The 15,376-nt window shown below is 36.9% G+C and overlaps 1 protein-coding gene across 34 annotated transcripts in view; it reads left to right on the forward strand.

Moving 5' to 3' along the window:
* MGA (MAX dimerization protein MGA) overlaps positions 1-15,376 on the forward strand; it is a 164,664-nt gene that overhangs the window by 90,291 nt on the left and 58,997 nt on the right. For all 34 annotated transcript variants that reach the window (XM_057306243.1, XM_057306259.1, XM_057306240.1 and 31 more), the window contains 3 exons: positions 5,751-6,699; positions 7,471-7,549; positions 7,671-7,766. In XM_057306243.1, the coding sequence (XP_057162226.1) occupies positions 5,751-6,699; positions 7,471-7,549; positions 7,671-7,766 (1,124 nt within the window). The remainder of the gene's footprint in view (positions 1-5,750; positions 6,700-7,470; positions 7,550-7,670; positions 7,767-15,376) is intronic.

The following is a 15,376-nucleotide window of genomic DNA, read 5'->3' on the forward strand; positions in this document are numbered from 1 at the left end:
TAGACTGTATGGACCTCAAAGCCTGAGTAGTTGTGATACTGTATGGACTAAAATTTTTACCATTTAGCACTTTGCAAACGGGTTTACCAATCCCTGACTAAGATAATTGATTTTAGACTTTTTATTTAAAGCTATAAAATTTTTGCTGAGTGTTGGTTTAGGTGCCTTCTACGAATTTTGATATATTGTACTGATATTTGTTATTGATTTGTAGCTCGATTCTGTTGTTAGAGAACATGTGACTTAAAACCTTTGGAATAGAAATTTATTGTGACTTTGCTTTATTGTCATATCAGTTTTGATTAGTACTAAATGCACACTTGATAATGTACATGTTACATAGTTGTTGGATGTAGTGTTCTGTAGTTTTCTCAGGTAAGTATGATAGTATTGTTCATTTCTTCTTTCTCAGTGTGTCTGTATGATGTCCTCTATCAGTTACCAAGAAAGGTGTGTTAAAATCTCCCACCAAAGTCCGCGGTCTTGTCTTTTTCTTTTTAGTACTGTAAATTTTTGCTTCAGTATCTTGAAGCTGTATGATAAGGTATATATACTTTCAGGATTGTTGTCTTTTTGATGAATTGAGTTCATAAAATTTTTATAAGGTCCCTTTTTTATCTTTGATGGTACTTATTTTATTTTTTAAAGATTTTATTTATTTGAGAGAGAGCAAGAGAGATTATGAGCAGGGGGAGGGGTAGAGGGAGAAGCAGACTCCCCACTTAGCAGGGAGCCTGATGCGTGGGACTTGATCCCAGGACCCTGGGATAGTGACCTGAGCGGAAGGCAGATGCTTAACTGACTGAGCCAGCCAGGCGCCCTGGTGGTACTTATTTTGTACTTTGTCTGATGTTATTGAGCCACCTTGGCTTTCTTCTGATTTTCTGTTTACATGGTTTTATCTTTTTCCCTTCTTTCAGTTTGAATCTTTTTCTGTCCTTGGATTTAAATTGTGTGTGTGTGTGTGTGTGTGTGTGTGTGTGTGTGTGTGTTTTAAGCAGCTTATAGTTGGAACTTTTTTCTTTGTTCACTGTTAAAATCTCTTGACTTTTATTTGGATTGTTTTGTTCATTTATATTTAATATTATCACTGATAGGGCTAGTTTTTAAGCATTACATCTTGATATTTTCTGCCTTTCTCATGTGTTCTTCAGTTATATTTCCCCGTTTTCATTTGGATAGAGTTTTTAAAATTACATTTATATTGTCTTTTGCCTTTTTAGCTATGGCTCTTTTTTCTTTTTTTAAAAAGTGGTTGTGTTAATCTGCTTAGGTTGATAAAACAAAACACCATAGACTGTGGCTTAAGCAATTAAAATTAATTTTCTCACAGTTCTGGAGGCTGGAAAGGCTAAGGTAATGGTTTTGGCAAGGTTTTGCTTCTGTTGAAAGCTCTCATCCTGGCATGTAGACAGCTGCCTTTGAACTGTGTCTTCATGTAGAGTGGGGAGAGACTCCCCCACCTTTATGACCTCATTTAACCTTAATTATGTCTTCAAGACTCTTTCTCCATGGGGCGCCTGGGTAGCGCAGTCGTTAAAGCGGCTGACTTCGGCTCAGGGCGTGATCCCGGCGTACCGGGATCGAGTCCCACATCAGGCTCTTCCGCTATGAGCCTGCTTCTTCCTCTCCCACTCCCCCTGCTGTGTTCCCTCTCTCGCTGGCTGTCTCTCTGTCACATAAATAAATAAAATCTTTAAAAAAAAAAAAAAAAAAAAAAAAAGACTCTTTCTCCATGTACAGTCACATTGGGGGTTAGAACTTCAACATTTGAATTTGGGAGGGACACAGTTCAGTCCATTGCAGTGTGTTAAAGATTATAATGTGCACCCTTAATTTATAAAGTAGAATTCAATTGTAGCAGTACTTGTACAGCTAATTATAAGGACAGTCCTTACAGTTCATGTCATTGTACATGTGTTATAAATTCCCCAAACATCATTATTTTATTTGGTTTAAACAGTAGTCACTTAATGAAATCTAAGAAAAAGTGTTATAAATGCTCACATATTTATTTTTCATTCATTCCTGGATCCATTTTCATATTGGTTCATTTCCTGTCCATTCAAAGAACTTCCTTTAGTATATTTTTATTAGCCTTCTAAAAATTGAGATTAATTCATTGCCATAAAATTTACCCTTTCATTTTTTTAAATTTATTTTTATTTTTATTTTTTTAAGTAGGCTCCATGCCCAGTGTGGAGCCTAATGTGGGGCTTGAGCTCGTGACCATGCGATCAAGACCTGAGCTGATATCAAGAGTTGGACGCTTAACAGATTGAGTCACCCAAGTGCCCCTAAAATTCACCCTTTTAAAGTGTATAGTTTAGTGATTTTTAGTATACTCATAGAATTGTGCAGCCATGATCACAGATATTTTTAGGACGTTTTCATCACCCCAAAAATAAACCCCCGGCCCTCTCTTAGTCACTTCTCATTTTTCCCACATCCCCTCCTCAACACAATCCCATTCATACACAACCACCAGTCTCCTTTTTTGTCTGTATGGATTTGTCTGTTTTGGGCATTCATATAAGTAGAGTTACATAATATGTGTGGTCTTTTACTTAGCATAACTTTCTCAAGGTTCATCCACGTTGTAGTGTGTATCTATACTTTATTTCTTTTATTGCTGAAAAATAGTCTTCTATGGATATGGCACATTTTATATATCCGTTTATTAGTTGATAGAAATTAAAGTTACTTCCACTTTTTATTTTTATTTATTTTATTAATTAATTTATTTAAAAAAGATTTTTATTTATTTATTTGACAGCCAGCGAGAGAGGGAACACAAGCAGGGGGAGTGGGAGAGGAAGGAGCAGGGAGCCTGATGTGGGGCTCAATCCCAGGACTCTGGGATCATCCCCTGAACCGAAGGCAGACCGTAACGACTGAGCCACCCAGGCGCCCCAACTTCCACTTTTTAGCTCTTATGAATAATGTAGGCCCGTTCTTTCCCCACTGAATTTTTTTGGTACCCTTGGCAATTGAAGATCATTTGATATAAATGTGGAATTTTTGAACTCTGAATTATATTCATTGGATCTCTATTTTGCCTTCTGCCAGTATCATCGTACTGTTGTGATGACCATGACTTTGTACTAAGTTTTGAAATTGTGAAATACGAGTTTTAGAGAACTTCATTCCTATTTTTCAAGATTTTTTGGGTTATTTTGAGATCCTTGCATTTTCATATGTAAGATCACCTGTGAATTTTTTACAAAAGTCTCAGGTGGAATTTTGATAGGGGAGTATTGCTGTTGTACCAATATTAAGTCTTAAGTACGTAAATGTAGGGTATATTTTATTTAGGTTGTCTTTAATTTCTTTCAACAGTGTTTTGTAGTTTTCTGTGTGCAAGTCTTAACACTTTTTTGGTTCAGTTTATTCCTAAGTATTTTATTCTTATTGATGCTGTTATAAATGGAAATGGAATTTTTTTCTTTCATTTTTGATAACTTCTCTGTTGTAGAAATAACATTTTTTGTGTATATTGATCTTGGATACTCTTGCTAAACTCGTTAGTTCCAGTAGGTTTTCGGTAGGTTCCAGTAGGTCCTTTTCAATCTGGATGTTTTTTATTGCCTTTTCTTTCCTGATCACTCTGGTGGAACCCCTAGTACAATTGAGTCTAAGTTGTGAGGGCTAAGTTCTTGTCTTGTTTCTGATCTTAGGAGGTAGTATTTCTTGCGCAGTCTCAATTTTCTCAGCTGTTTGAAAATGTCTTATCTTTGAAGGCTTCTTTGGTGATCTGGAACATTAGGTTGACTCTTCAATACTGTACTCTTTCAGTACTATCATTCCATTGTTTTCTGGCTTACACTGTTTCGGGTGAGTAGTCAGTCTGTTCTTGTTGCTTCTCTGATGTGTCATTTCTCCTGATGTTCATAAGACTTTCCTGTTGATCTTTAATTTTTGGCTGCCTGATCTTTATGTGCCTAGGTTTGACTTTCTTTTTATTTATTCTCCTCTGTATTGGCTGAGCTTGGATCTGTGGGCTAAAATCTTTCACTTTTGGGATATTTTTGTTCATTTTTCTCTCCAAATGTTCTCCTTTCTTATGCCTTTTAGAAACTGCAGTTAGTGCTATGTTGGGTCATTTTGTGTTGTCCCACAGATTTCTGACACACTTTTTTTTTTTTTTTTTGTATCCTTCAGTCTAGGTGATTTACTTTAATAAATTTTAGCTTACTTCAGGTTTCAGATGTGTTAGGGGTGGAATTGGACTGCTCTGCTACGGGAACTTGGAATCTAAGTTGTGGGAGACTACAAGTTACTGATTTTCAGGCCAGCTTCCTGCATCACTGCTGCTTATTCTGCAGAAGTGCTCTGGAGGGTAATTGGTGGGAGTGAGGACCAGTTTTCTCTTAGGGCTTCTCTAGATTTTAGTCTGCTCACACTCTGGTATTGAAAGTTTGACTGATTTCTCTGTGTCTCACTAAAGATCCTTTGTCTATAGCTACTTTTTTTCCTTTGTGCACTTGTGTTTTAGGCAAGGTAAATGGTACTCAGGATTTAAATCAGTATTCATCTGTGGCCAACTGGAGAAGGCTGGTCCCTCTCTAGAATTCAGTTCATTTAGACTTATTAGTAGAGGTCTTCGTTGTCTTTCAAGAAGAAAAGGGTTTTAATTTTCCTAGTGTTTTCTAATTGTTCTGACAGAATTGATTGTCTTCGTGAACTTCCACATTCTAACTGGAAGTGGAAGTCCTCCATTGAAGAATTTTTGAGTAAGGTCAAGATCTTAAGTTGTGCAAGGAACCCTTACACATTGTTGTAAGGGTTGCTTTGTGTGTATTTGAGAGTAATGAAAAATTTTACAAAGACAAGGGACTTTAACTGGGTTAGTTAGTAGTTCTAACACGTCCTCAAGTTGTATTGGTACAATTTATATGCTTTCCAGTGGTTAAATTGGGAGCAGGGGGATGCTAAAAATATGATTTTTTTTTTTTTTTAATGAAAAACACTGAGTTTACCTGGGTTGTATGTAATTCTTCCAACTACCCTACCCTTTTATTTTGGAAGAATTAATGGTGGATTCATTACATTGAAAGTGAGTTTTTCTATATTAAAGTTGAAAATCACCTGGGAACAACATTGTGAATAAACTAGAAAACTACCGGCTTGTACGTTTTTAAATTGTTACAATGTTATGTTTGCGGGGTTTCTTTTCTAAGATTTTATTTTTAAGTAATTTCTACACCCATCGTGGGGCTTGAACTCTAGATAAATAGAGTCACATGCTCTACCAGCTGAGCCAGCCAGTTATGTTTTATATTGTATGAATTTTATCTCAATTAAAACAGATCAGGCAGTTTGAAAAAGTCCTTTCCTGATGTTTATTGCGATTCTTAGTTGTAATGGACATTTGTTTGCTTTTTATTGTGGTAAATTGGTATGTTGATTAGTTCTAGTTTGATTTTGGGTCACTGCCTACTGACTTTCAAAATTGAGTTTATTTGAAAAATACCATTAGTAAAATTAAGTGTTATATCTTGCTTTTTATTCGTGATAAGGTTACTTGTAAAACCTTACTCTTTATCCTATATAGTTTTTGTGAGAAATTGATGGAAAGGGTAAAAGTGTGATGTTGATAAACTGTTTTTGAGAACTTTGTTAAGTTATACAGTGTTTTTTGAAGAATGGCTCATGAAATCTGATGTGTCACTTGGTTTCCAACAGTCTTTCTTTTTTTTCTCCTGAGTCTTAATTTTGCCCTTTTTAACCTCCCTCCCCTGTCTCTTCAGTCTTGTTGCCAACAATTTTGAAGACGGCTCCCATGTAATGTCACCATTAGACCCGAATGGAAACTTCAATGTTGTTATTAAAGAGGAGCCTGTAGATGATTATGAATATGAACTTGCTGAGTGCCCAGAAGGGGTAACTATAAAACAGGAAGAGACAGATGAGGAAACCGATGTATACTCAAACAGTGATGATGATCCCATACTAGAGAAACAGCTGAAAAGGCACAATAAAGTTGATAACCTAGAAGCTGACCATCCGTCTTCTAAATGGCTACCAAATAGTCCGTCAGGTGTTGCTCAAGCTAAAATGTTCAAGTTAGATGCTGGAAAGATGCCAGTAGTCTATCTGGAGCCCTGTGCTGTCACCAAAAGCACAGTGAAGATTTCTGAGCTCCCTGATAACATGCTTTCCACATCTCGAAAGGATAAATCTTCTGTATTGGCAGAATTAGACTATTTGCCTACGTACATTGAAAATTCCAATGAGACTGGCTTCTGCTTAGGCAAGGAATCAGAAAATAGTCTTAGAAAACACTCACCAGATCTCAGAGTGGTACAGAAATATCCCTTACTTAAAGAACCTCAATGGAAATATCCTGAGCTATCTGACAGCATTAACTCAGAAAGAGTACCTGACAGCTCAAAGAGTTCAGCCGGGGACCCATTTTTAGGAAAAGAGGACTTGGGCAGAAGGAGAACAACTATGCTTAAGATTTCAACAGCCTCCAAAGTTGTGAACGCTAATCAGAATGTCCCTTCAAATGTCCCTGGAAAAAGAGGAAGGCCACGAAAATTGAAACTCTCTAAGGCAGGGCGACCACCTAAAAACACAGGAAAATCTTTAACTTCTACAAAGAACACTCCTATGGGTCCTGGGAGTACCTTTCCAGATGTGAAGCCTGATCTGGAAGACGTGGATGGTGTTCTCTTTGTTTCCTTTGAATCAAAGGTAAGATTATCATTTTCAGCATTTATTTGGAGGTCAGATAGTGATTCTGGAATTGTATAGTGGTTGATAACTAAGAATCTTGTTTTTTGTAATGCACCTATTATGTGAAGGTGTTTGTGTAGGGAGGGGAGTGTCTCCAAAATGTTTGGCTTAATTAACAGGCACCACTTAAGGTATTTTGTTTGAATGTACTTACATGTCTGCTTTGACATGATTGTTGAACTGCATTAAGCTGGAATTTTAAAACTTGTTGGATCTTACTGGAATTTACATTATTATGGACTCTAAAAAGGCATACATACATGAAAAATTGACTATTTTAGAATACCCCATCCTCTGATTTTCATCAGCAATAGCAAAGTACAACTAATACTGTCTTAGAAATTCTGTTGTCTCACATGGATAGTTTCTTTATTTCACTCCAACTCTTCAATTACATTATTTTTCTTTTAGATCTTTATAGAAGCCTGGTATTTCTAAATGGGCTACAGAGAGGTTGAATTCTCTTTAGCTGGTCTTTTCCTCTCTCTTTGTTAATTGCTGAATAAGCTATCTTTACATGGGCTATAAGAAATCAGTATGTTATTTGGCATAAACAGTTTTATGAGCATATGAGCCTATTCAGATTTTTTGCTTTCTTTTTTTCCTTCTGGTTGAAATGCTATTAATGTAGAACATTTAAAAAATATCAAAAGTATCAGAAAAAAAAGGTTCCTGGTTTACATATAAATTTTTAGAAGTGATACGAACTTTTTTTTTTTTAATATTTAGGAAGCTCTTGACATTCATGCAGTTGACGGGACAACTGAAGAACCCTGTAGTCTTCAGGCATCAACCACAAATGACCCAGGTATTATATAATAGTATAAAAGGAGAGATATTTGCGATTTGGCTCTAGAAGTGAAAGGTGCAGTGTTTCTTTTTCTGTAGTATACAGCAATTTATTTTGTCATCGTTTGTTTTCTGAGTAGGTTGCAGAGCAAGAATTTCCCAGTTGGAAAAGGAATTGATAGAAGATTTGAAGGCCTTGCGGCATAAGCAGGTGATACATCCTGGTCTTCAAGAAGGTAATATTTTTAAAAAATATATATACAAGCCAATTTTTAATTTTGTTTTCTCTTTTTGTCTCCTTTTTCTTTTCCCTCTTCTCTCCTTTTCCTGTTGTTCTTCCTCATTTTTGTTTTTCCTCCTTTCCCCCCCATTCTTGATTTCATTTCTTTTAGTACTTCTCTCAGCTTGTGTTTTTTTCTCTGATTCTTCTTCTTGTTAATTTAAAAGCTTCTCTAGGTTTTTTTTATCCTAGCAAAAACCTTTCCAACTCTGAAGATAATTGTCTCTGTGAAGTATAATATGCATTTAAAAACTGTCATAATAAGAAAGTGGTGTTTTTTCTGTCTTAAAACCCAGCATTTTCTTCCCTGTTTCTCACTTTTAAGTTTTAGTTGCTTTTTTGTGTGTGTGTGTGTGTGTGTGTGTGTGTGTGTTTTTGAGGGGGTCCTAATTATTCTTATATACTTAGTAATATGTAAGTGTGTAAATAAAATACTTTTCTCATTGCGTGGCTGTAAACATATTTTGTGTATTTCATGTATTGCTTGGGACGTCAGTTGAAATTTTCACATTATCTCTATTTTGTAATAAATTATCTTGACTTTGATTATGTTGCTTAATCCTGTATTTTAGTATTGAAATCTATACTAGTCTTCTCTTTGCACCGCCCCCCCCCCCCCCCGCCCCGGGGCCAGTGTGTGCAGTCTTTCTTTCTGTGGTTTCACCTACTGGAAGCAGATGATCCTCCTCCTGACGTATGGTCAGAAGGTCAATAGTAGCCTAACACTATGTGACAATGCCTACATCATTCACCTTACTTCATTTTATCACATAAGGCATTTTATCATCTCACATCATCACAAGAAGAATGGTGAGAACAGTATAATAAGATATTTTGAAAGAGAAAGACCACATTCCGTAACTTTTATTATAGTATATTCATATAATTATTCTGTTATTTTCCTTATTGTCCCTAATTTATAAATTAAACTTTATCATAAGTATGTATGTATGTCTAGGAGAAAACTCTGTGTGTGTGTGTGTGTGTGTGTGTGTGTGTGTGTGTGTATGTGTATGTGTATGTATTAGGGTTTGGTACTAGGTCTGAGGGTCCGTCCACTGAGGGTCTTAAAATGTATCCCCTGTGGATTAGGAGGGATTGCTATATACTTATTAACCATCATAGCAACTACTGACTTTCCCACTTGCTGTAAATAAGAGATTGTAAACCATGCCCCAGTTTTTAGTTTCTTGTATATTTGATTTTAGGTGTGCTTTTTGGAGTAGTTTATTGAGTTTTTGAGTATTAGTCAGTCCCCCCTCCCCAAAGGATTGTTGAACTGATTTACATTATATAATGGATCATTTACATGAGAGTCTAAGCATTACATGCTAACAAAATGATTTATAAAATGATCAGTTTCTAAATCAGCTAGTAATACTTGAAGAACTTTTGCTTTAATACGAGGCTGCTTGTGTGACAGTGTGATCTCATAGGGGTACCGTGGATTGTAATGGGACAGTTACAGTCACATCATAGTCTTAATGGTAAATAACATTTGTTATCATTTATTGTTAGCTTTCATTTCTGCCATTTTATTTAAATAGTATTCTCTTAACTCTATCAGTTAACTTTTCCTTTATCTTTTTTTCTCCCTCCTGCTTCCATATTTTGTTATGTACTCTGATAATATATAAATATCTTTCAGCCTAATCCCTACTTTTGTTTCAGCCTTTGTTCTAGAGGTAAATATATACATTGCTCCCTGCTGGTCTTTTTGCTCTGGTCTGTTTGCCTATTATTTCCTGGCCGGTTAAGGTTTGAGTTTGTTTTTTCCTTCCCCTACGTATATTGTAGTCAAATCTCATTTTTTTCTCTGTGTAGTTGGGGTTCAAAGTTGAATGCTCCTGAAACCTAAGCAGGTAACCAAATGAAATTAGCCTGATTTTGTGTACGAGGTTGGACTCTGGCAGGCTGGAACATAGGTGCCTCTTTTAAAGGGGTAATCACATCTGTGGATTATTGTCATATGGGAAGGTTGGCCCAGTATTTTCAGAAATTCTCATTGCTTAGTAGAAACTGAAGTCAGAATTTTTATGTAATGATGCTCAATTTCTAAGTGGTAGAAGCTGATATTAGTTTTTTGGGTGAAGCTTTAAACACTGAGCCAAACAAAAAATGGGTGAACCATCAGTTTTCACCTGCTGTTACAGATTCTGCATTTGGTGTCATTCACAAGTTTTTACTTAATCTTCATGTTGTTAATATTAATTCAACTGTATTCTTATATAGTTTTATTATTTTATTTGTTTAAAGATTTTATTTACTTATTTGAGAGAGAGATGCAAGTAGGGGTAGAAACAGAGGAACCAGCAGACTGCGCTGAGCGTGGAGTCAGACACGGGGCTCCATCCCAGGACCTCGCAATCATGACCTGAGCTGAAATTAAGAGTTGGACTCTCAACTGACTGAGCTACCCAGCCGCCCCACAGAGTTTTATTTAAAAACAAACAAACAAAAAACAGTTAAATCTGTAATTCATATGGTACTATTCATAAGGTGTGAGGTGGAGATCTATTTTGGATTTTTCTCTCTGTTTTGTTTTGGCAGATATCCCCGTACTCCTCAGCCTTTGTTTCTTAAGACTTAGAATTTCAGAAAAATAAGTTACGTTGGCTAAGTATTTGTAGTAACTGAGTGATCCCAGTCACAGGTCCCTTTAAGGTCCGTCTCTAAAAATTGATGATTGAAATAATTTGTTAAATTTTATTTCAATAATGTCATATTTCTTTGTATTCTGTTAACTGTGGAGTTTCATTATTTTTTAGAATATAAGCACTTAAAAATCTTTTGAGCTGAAAACTTGAAAAACTTCAAAAGATTTTTGAGTTTGCTTTGAAGTTGTGGAAGAAATGTTAAGCTTGAGGAAGCGTTTTTATTGGTGGCAGTAGTCTTTTTGCTAAAATAAAATAAGAATCTTAATTTTGTTTTCCACAGAACTATAGTTTCTTTCTGTCTGCTGTACTATCTTTATTACATCCAAATTGATTTATTTCCTGTCAATCTGAAATTATCTGTTTTTGAACTTTGAAGTTATTTTTGTAGAATCATTTCTACTTCACTGCTACCAAGTCAATTCTATGTCAATTAAAAATCTTTTAAAAAGGATTTATTTATTTTAGAGAATGAGAGAGAGAGTGCGAGCACTCACATGTACACAGGAGTTGGGGGGAGGGACAGAGGGAGAGGAAGAAGCAGAGTCCCTGCTGAGCAGGGAGCCAGATTCGGGGCTGGACCTCAGGACCCTGGGATCATGACCTGAACTGAAGGCAGATCCTTAATGAGTGAGCCACCCAGGCACCCCTAAATTTTTTTTATTTTAGCTAAGTTTTAGGTTTGTAGGAAAATTGGGAACATAGTAGAGTTCTCGTATACTTTTCGTTCCGTTTCCCTTATTATCTTAACATTAGTATAGTGTGTTAGAATTAGTGAGACAGTATCGATATGTTAATATTAACTGAGGTCCATACTTCATTCAGATTCCCTTACTTTTTGGTTCCAGGATTCCGTCTAGGAAATCACATTTAGTAGACATGTCTCCTTAGCATCCTCTTGGCTGAGACAGTTACTCAGATTTAAAAATTTTTAACGACCTTGACAATTTTGAGGAGTACTGGTCAGATATTTTGTAGAATGTCTCTCAGTTGAGTTTCATCTGATGTTTTTCTCATGTTTAGACTGAGGTTGTATGTTCATGAGAGGAAGATCACAGAGGTGGAGTGCCATTCTCATCCCATCACATCGAGGGTACATTTTATCAGCACGATTTATCACTGACCTTTTCATGTTGTACTCTTTGGAAGTCACTGGGTAGTCCATATTTAGTGATTGGAAGTTATGCTCTGCTTTCTTGAGGTGGAGTATGAGCATATAAATTCATTGGAATTCCTCTGCACCAGAGATTTATCTTTTTCCCCGATTTTTAAAAAAGTTTTTATTTTAATTCCAGTTAGTTAACATACAGTTACGTTAGTTTCAGATGTACAATATGGTGATTTATCAATTCCATACATCATCTAGTGCTCATCACAAGTACATATCTTAATCCACATCCCCTATTTCCTTCCATGCCCCTATGCCCCTCCCCGCTGGTGACCATCAGTTCTAATTAACAGACTCTTTCTTCATTTGTTACTTTCTTCCCCCCTTTGTTCATTTGTTTTGTTTCTTAAATTCCACATGAGTGATACATGATATTTGTCCTTCTCTGATTGACTCATGTCACTTCACATTGTCCTCTAAAGGGCCATCCTTGTTGATGTTGTTGCAACCTATTTGTTTATTATATCACTGTGAACTTTTGTCAGTTATAATGTTGAATTCCTTTATGGCAGTCTTTCTATCTAGAGCTGTGTGACTCTTGATTTTTAAAAAAATACTGAGTGTAGTGTTAAATTGATAGTTAACTGGAGCTTTTCTTTTTTATAAATATTTGCTTTTCTCTTCTGTGCTGGTTAGTTATATAGGAGTTTATTCCTCTTGAGTGTGTTTTTGTGGGTGCTTTATATTTTAGTGTGTTTAGCTGGGACAGGCATTTTTAAAAAATGTTTTATTTATTTTTTGGGGGGAGAGAGAGAGCATGAGTGTGCACACGTGCACAAGCAAGGGGAGGGGCTGAGGGAGAGGGGGCAAGTGAATCTCAAGCAGGGTCTGTGCCCAGTGTGGAGCCAAGTGTGGGGCTCAGTCTCATGACCCTGGGATCATGACTGAGCCCAAGTCAAGAGTCGGATAATGCTTAACCAACTGAACCACACAGTCATCCCAGGCATTTTTATTTTTATTTATTTTATTTATTTTAATTAATTTTTTTTTAAAGATTTTACTTATTTATTTGACAGAGAGACAGACAGCCAGCGAGAGAGGGAACACAGGCAGGGGGAGTGGGAGAGGAAGAAGCAGGCTCCCAGTGGAGGAGCCTGATGTGTGGGACTCGATCCCAGGACTCTGGGATCACGCCCTGAGCCGAAGGCAGACGCTTAACGACTGAGCCACCCAGGTGCCCCCCCCCCTTTTTTTTTTTAAAAACTACAGTTTATTATCTTAGGTGACTCTGCCTTTGAACCTGAAGTGTACCTTTTTTTCAGTTCTATCTTTAGGAGTCTTTTTTTTTTGTAACGGTGTGATAATATGTTTTTAAGAAGTAGTTCCTAATCTGGTGAAAAGGCAGAAGCATTTAGGAGTATAATTTAGTTTAAACTGTCATACGTGCAAAGGATTTTATGTTTTTGTGGGGATATGCTTTCCATGAATTATTTAGGTATCTTTTCTGCAAGTTAATCTCATTAATAGGAAACTAAATAAGTCTAGGTCTCATGTATGTGTTGAACTGGAAAGGATTTTCTTGCAGGGCAAACATTTCAGGATAGTATAGATAAGCTAAATGGGGAATTACTTTGAATATTGTTGATGTGCCATTGACTTCTACTTTTATGGCTTTAAAAAATTGATAGGTATATTTAAAATAAATTCGTCTTTTTGTTGTTTTTAGAACTTGTTTTCACTTTTGGGGGAAAGTGGAAGTTTAAAATACAAATAAAAACAGACAAGAAAATAGGAAAAACAGTCTCTAAATTTGATTGTGTGGGGTCTAGATTTTGCAGGTCTACGTATGGGTACGTTTTTTATCAACTTAATTCCTTTCTTTTTACCATCTATGTAGGCAGCTGTTCTGGCATTTTTTTGTCAATAATAAGGGTATTTCTCTCTTAAAGCCCTAGAGTATCTTATTTTATCCTTTATTTAGGATTCAGTTCTCATTTGAATTTCTTGTTTTGTGGCTCTACTCTGCTGTCCCTTCTCACCTTTCTTAGTTAATTCTACTTACTCTGACTTAAGAATGACACACTCAGTAAAATTTTACCACATTCCCTTGGGCTTTTCAAGTGTTACTTCTTTTTGCTTACCCCTCTTGGGACTTATTTACACCATTATAACTACTAATGAGTCAGTTGAGAAAATAACACTAAAGCTCCTTGAGGTCTGGGAAATGTCTTTTATCTCTATTACCACCTGTATTAGTATTTCATAGAGAAGTGCAATAAATTCTTAAAACATAAAACCCGGTGTGGTGGATTAATACTTATTTTGCTGATGAGGAAGTGAAAGCCGAGAGAAATTTAGCCCAAACATAACACTAGAAACCAGTTGTTTTGACTCCCAATCTGATTTTTCCCTGATTGATTGGAAACATGAGGAAAGAATTATTTTATTTGCTTAAAAGAGTTTATTTTTGGGGTGTCTGGGTGGCTCAGTTGGTTTAACAGCCAACTCTTGGTTTTGTCTCAGGTCATGATCTCAGGGTCCTTGGAATGAGCTCTGTGTTGGGCTCTGCCCTTGTGTGTTGGGGGGGTCTGCTTGAGGGTTCTCTCCCTCTGCCCCTCCCCCTGCTCATGCGTGTGCACGCGCGTGCCCTCTTTTTCTCTCTTTCTCTCAAATAAATAGGGGCACCTGGGTGGCTCAGTCGGTTAAGCTTCTGACTTCAGCTCAGGTCATGATCTGTCTCATGGTCCTGGGATCGAGCACCAGCTGGGGCTCCCCACTCAGTGGGAAATCTGCTTGTCCCTCTGCCCCTCCACCTGCTCGTGTTTTCTCTCTCTCTCCCTTTCTCTGTCTCTCAAAGAAGTAAATGAAGTCTTTAAAAATAAAAATAAAAATAAATTTTAAAAAACCGAGATTTTAGGGGCACCTCGGTGGCTCAGTCGTTAAGTGTCTGCCTTCGGCTCAGGGCGTGATCCCGGAGTTCTGGGATCAAGCCCCATGTCAGGCTCTTCCGCTGGGAGCCTGCTTCTTTCTCTCCCACTCCCCCTGCTAGTGTTCCCTCTCTTGCTGGCTGTCTCTCTCTCTCTCTCTCTGTCAAATAAATAAATAAAATCTTAAAAAAAAATAAAACCCAGGTTTTATTTTATTTTATTTTTTTTTAAAGATTTTATTTATTTATTCGACAGAGATAGAGACAGCCAGCGAGAGAGGGAACACAAGCAGGGGGAGTGGGAGAGGAAGAAGCAGGCTCATAGTAGAGGAGCCTGATGTGGGGCTCGATCCCATATCGCTGGGATCACGCCCTGAGCCGAAGGCAAGACGCTTAACTGCTGCGCCCCCTAGGCGCCCCCCAGGTTTTATTTTTAAGCGGTCTTCACACCCATTGTGGGGATTGGGCTCATAACCCCCAGATCAAGAGTTGCACACTCCACCTACTAAACCTGCCAGGTGCCCCTGGAAAGAATGTTTTATTGATGTTAATGTTAATCATATCATGTAATTAAATAAAAATAAAATATTTAAAGAACTGGACTTAATTACTAAAACAGCATAGTGATATAATGATCTCTTACATTCAGGTAAGTTCTGTGTGGAGGATACACAAATTAACCATAAGAGTTAGTGGCTCATAACCTATCTAATGCCTTCACTTTTCAGGGGATGAGTATTATGTAAACCTTTTATTGGAAACCTGTACCTATGACTTTTTTTTTTTTTTTTAAGATTTTATTTATTTATTCGACAGGATAGAGACAGCCAGCGAGAGAGGGAACACAAGCAGGGGGAGTGGGAGAGGAAGAAGCAGGC

This window comes from Ursus arctos, unplaced genomic scaffold, assembly GCF_023065955.2.
Source record: "Ursus arctos isolate Adak ecotype North America unplaced genomic scaffold, UrsArc2.0 scaffold_36, whole genome shotgun sequence".
Classification (NCBI taxonomy): Eukaryota; Metazoa; Chordata; class Mammalia; order Carnivora; family Ursidae; genus Ursus; species Ursus arctos.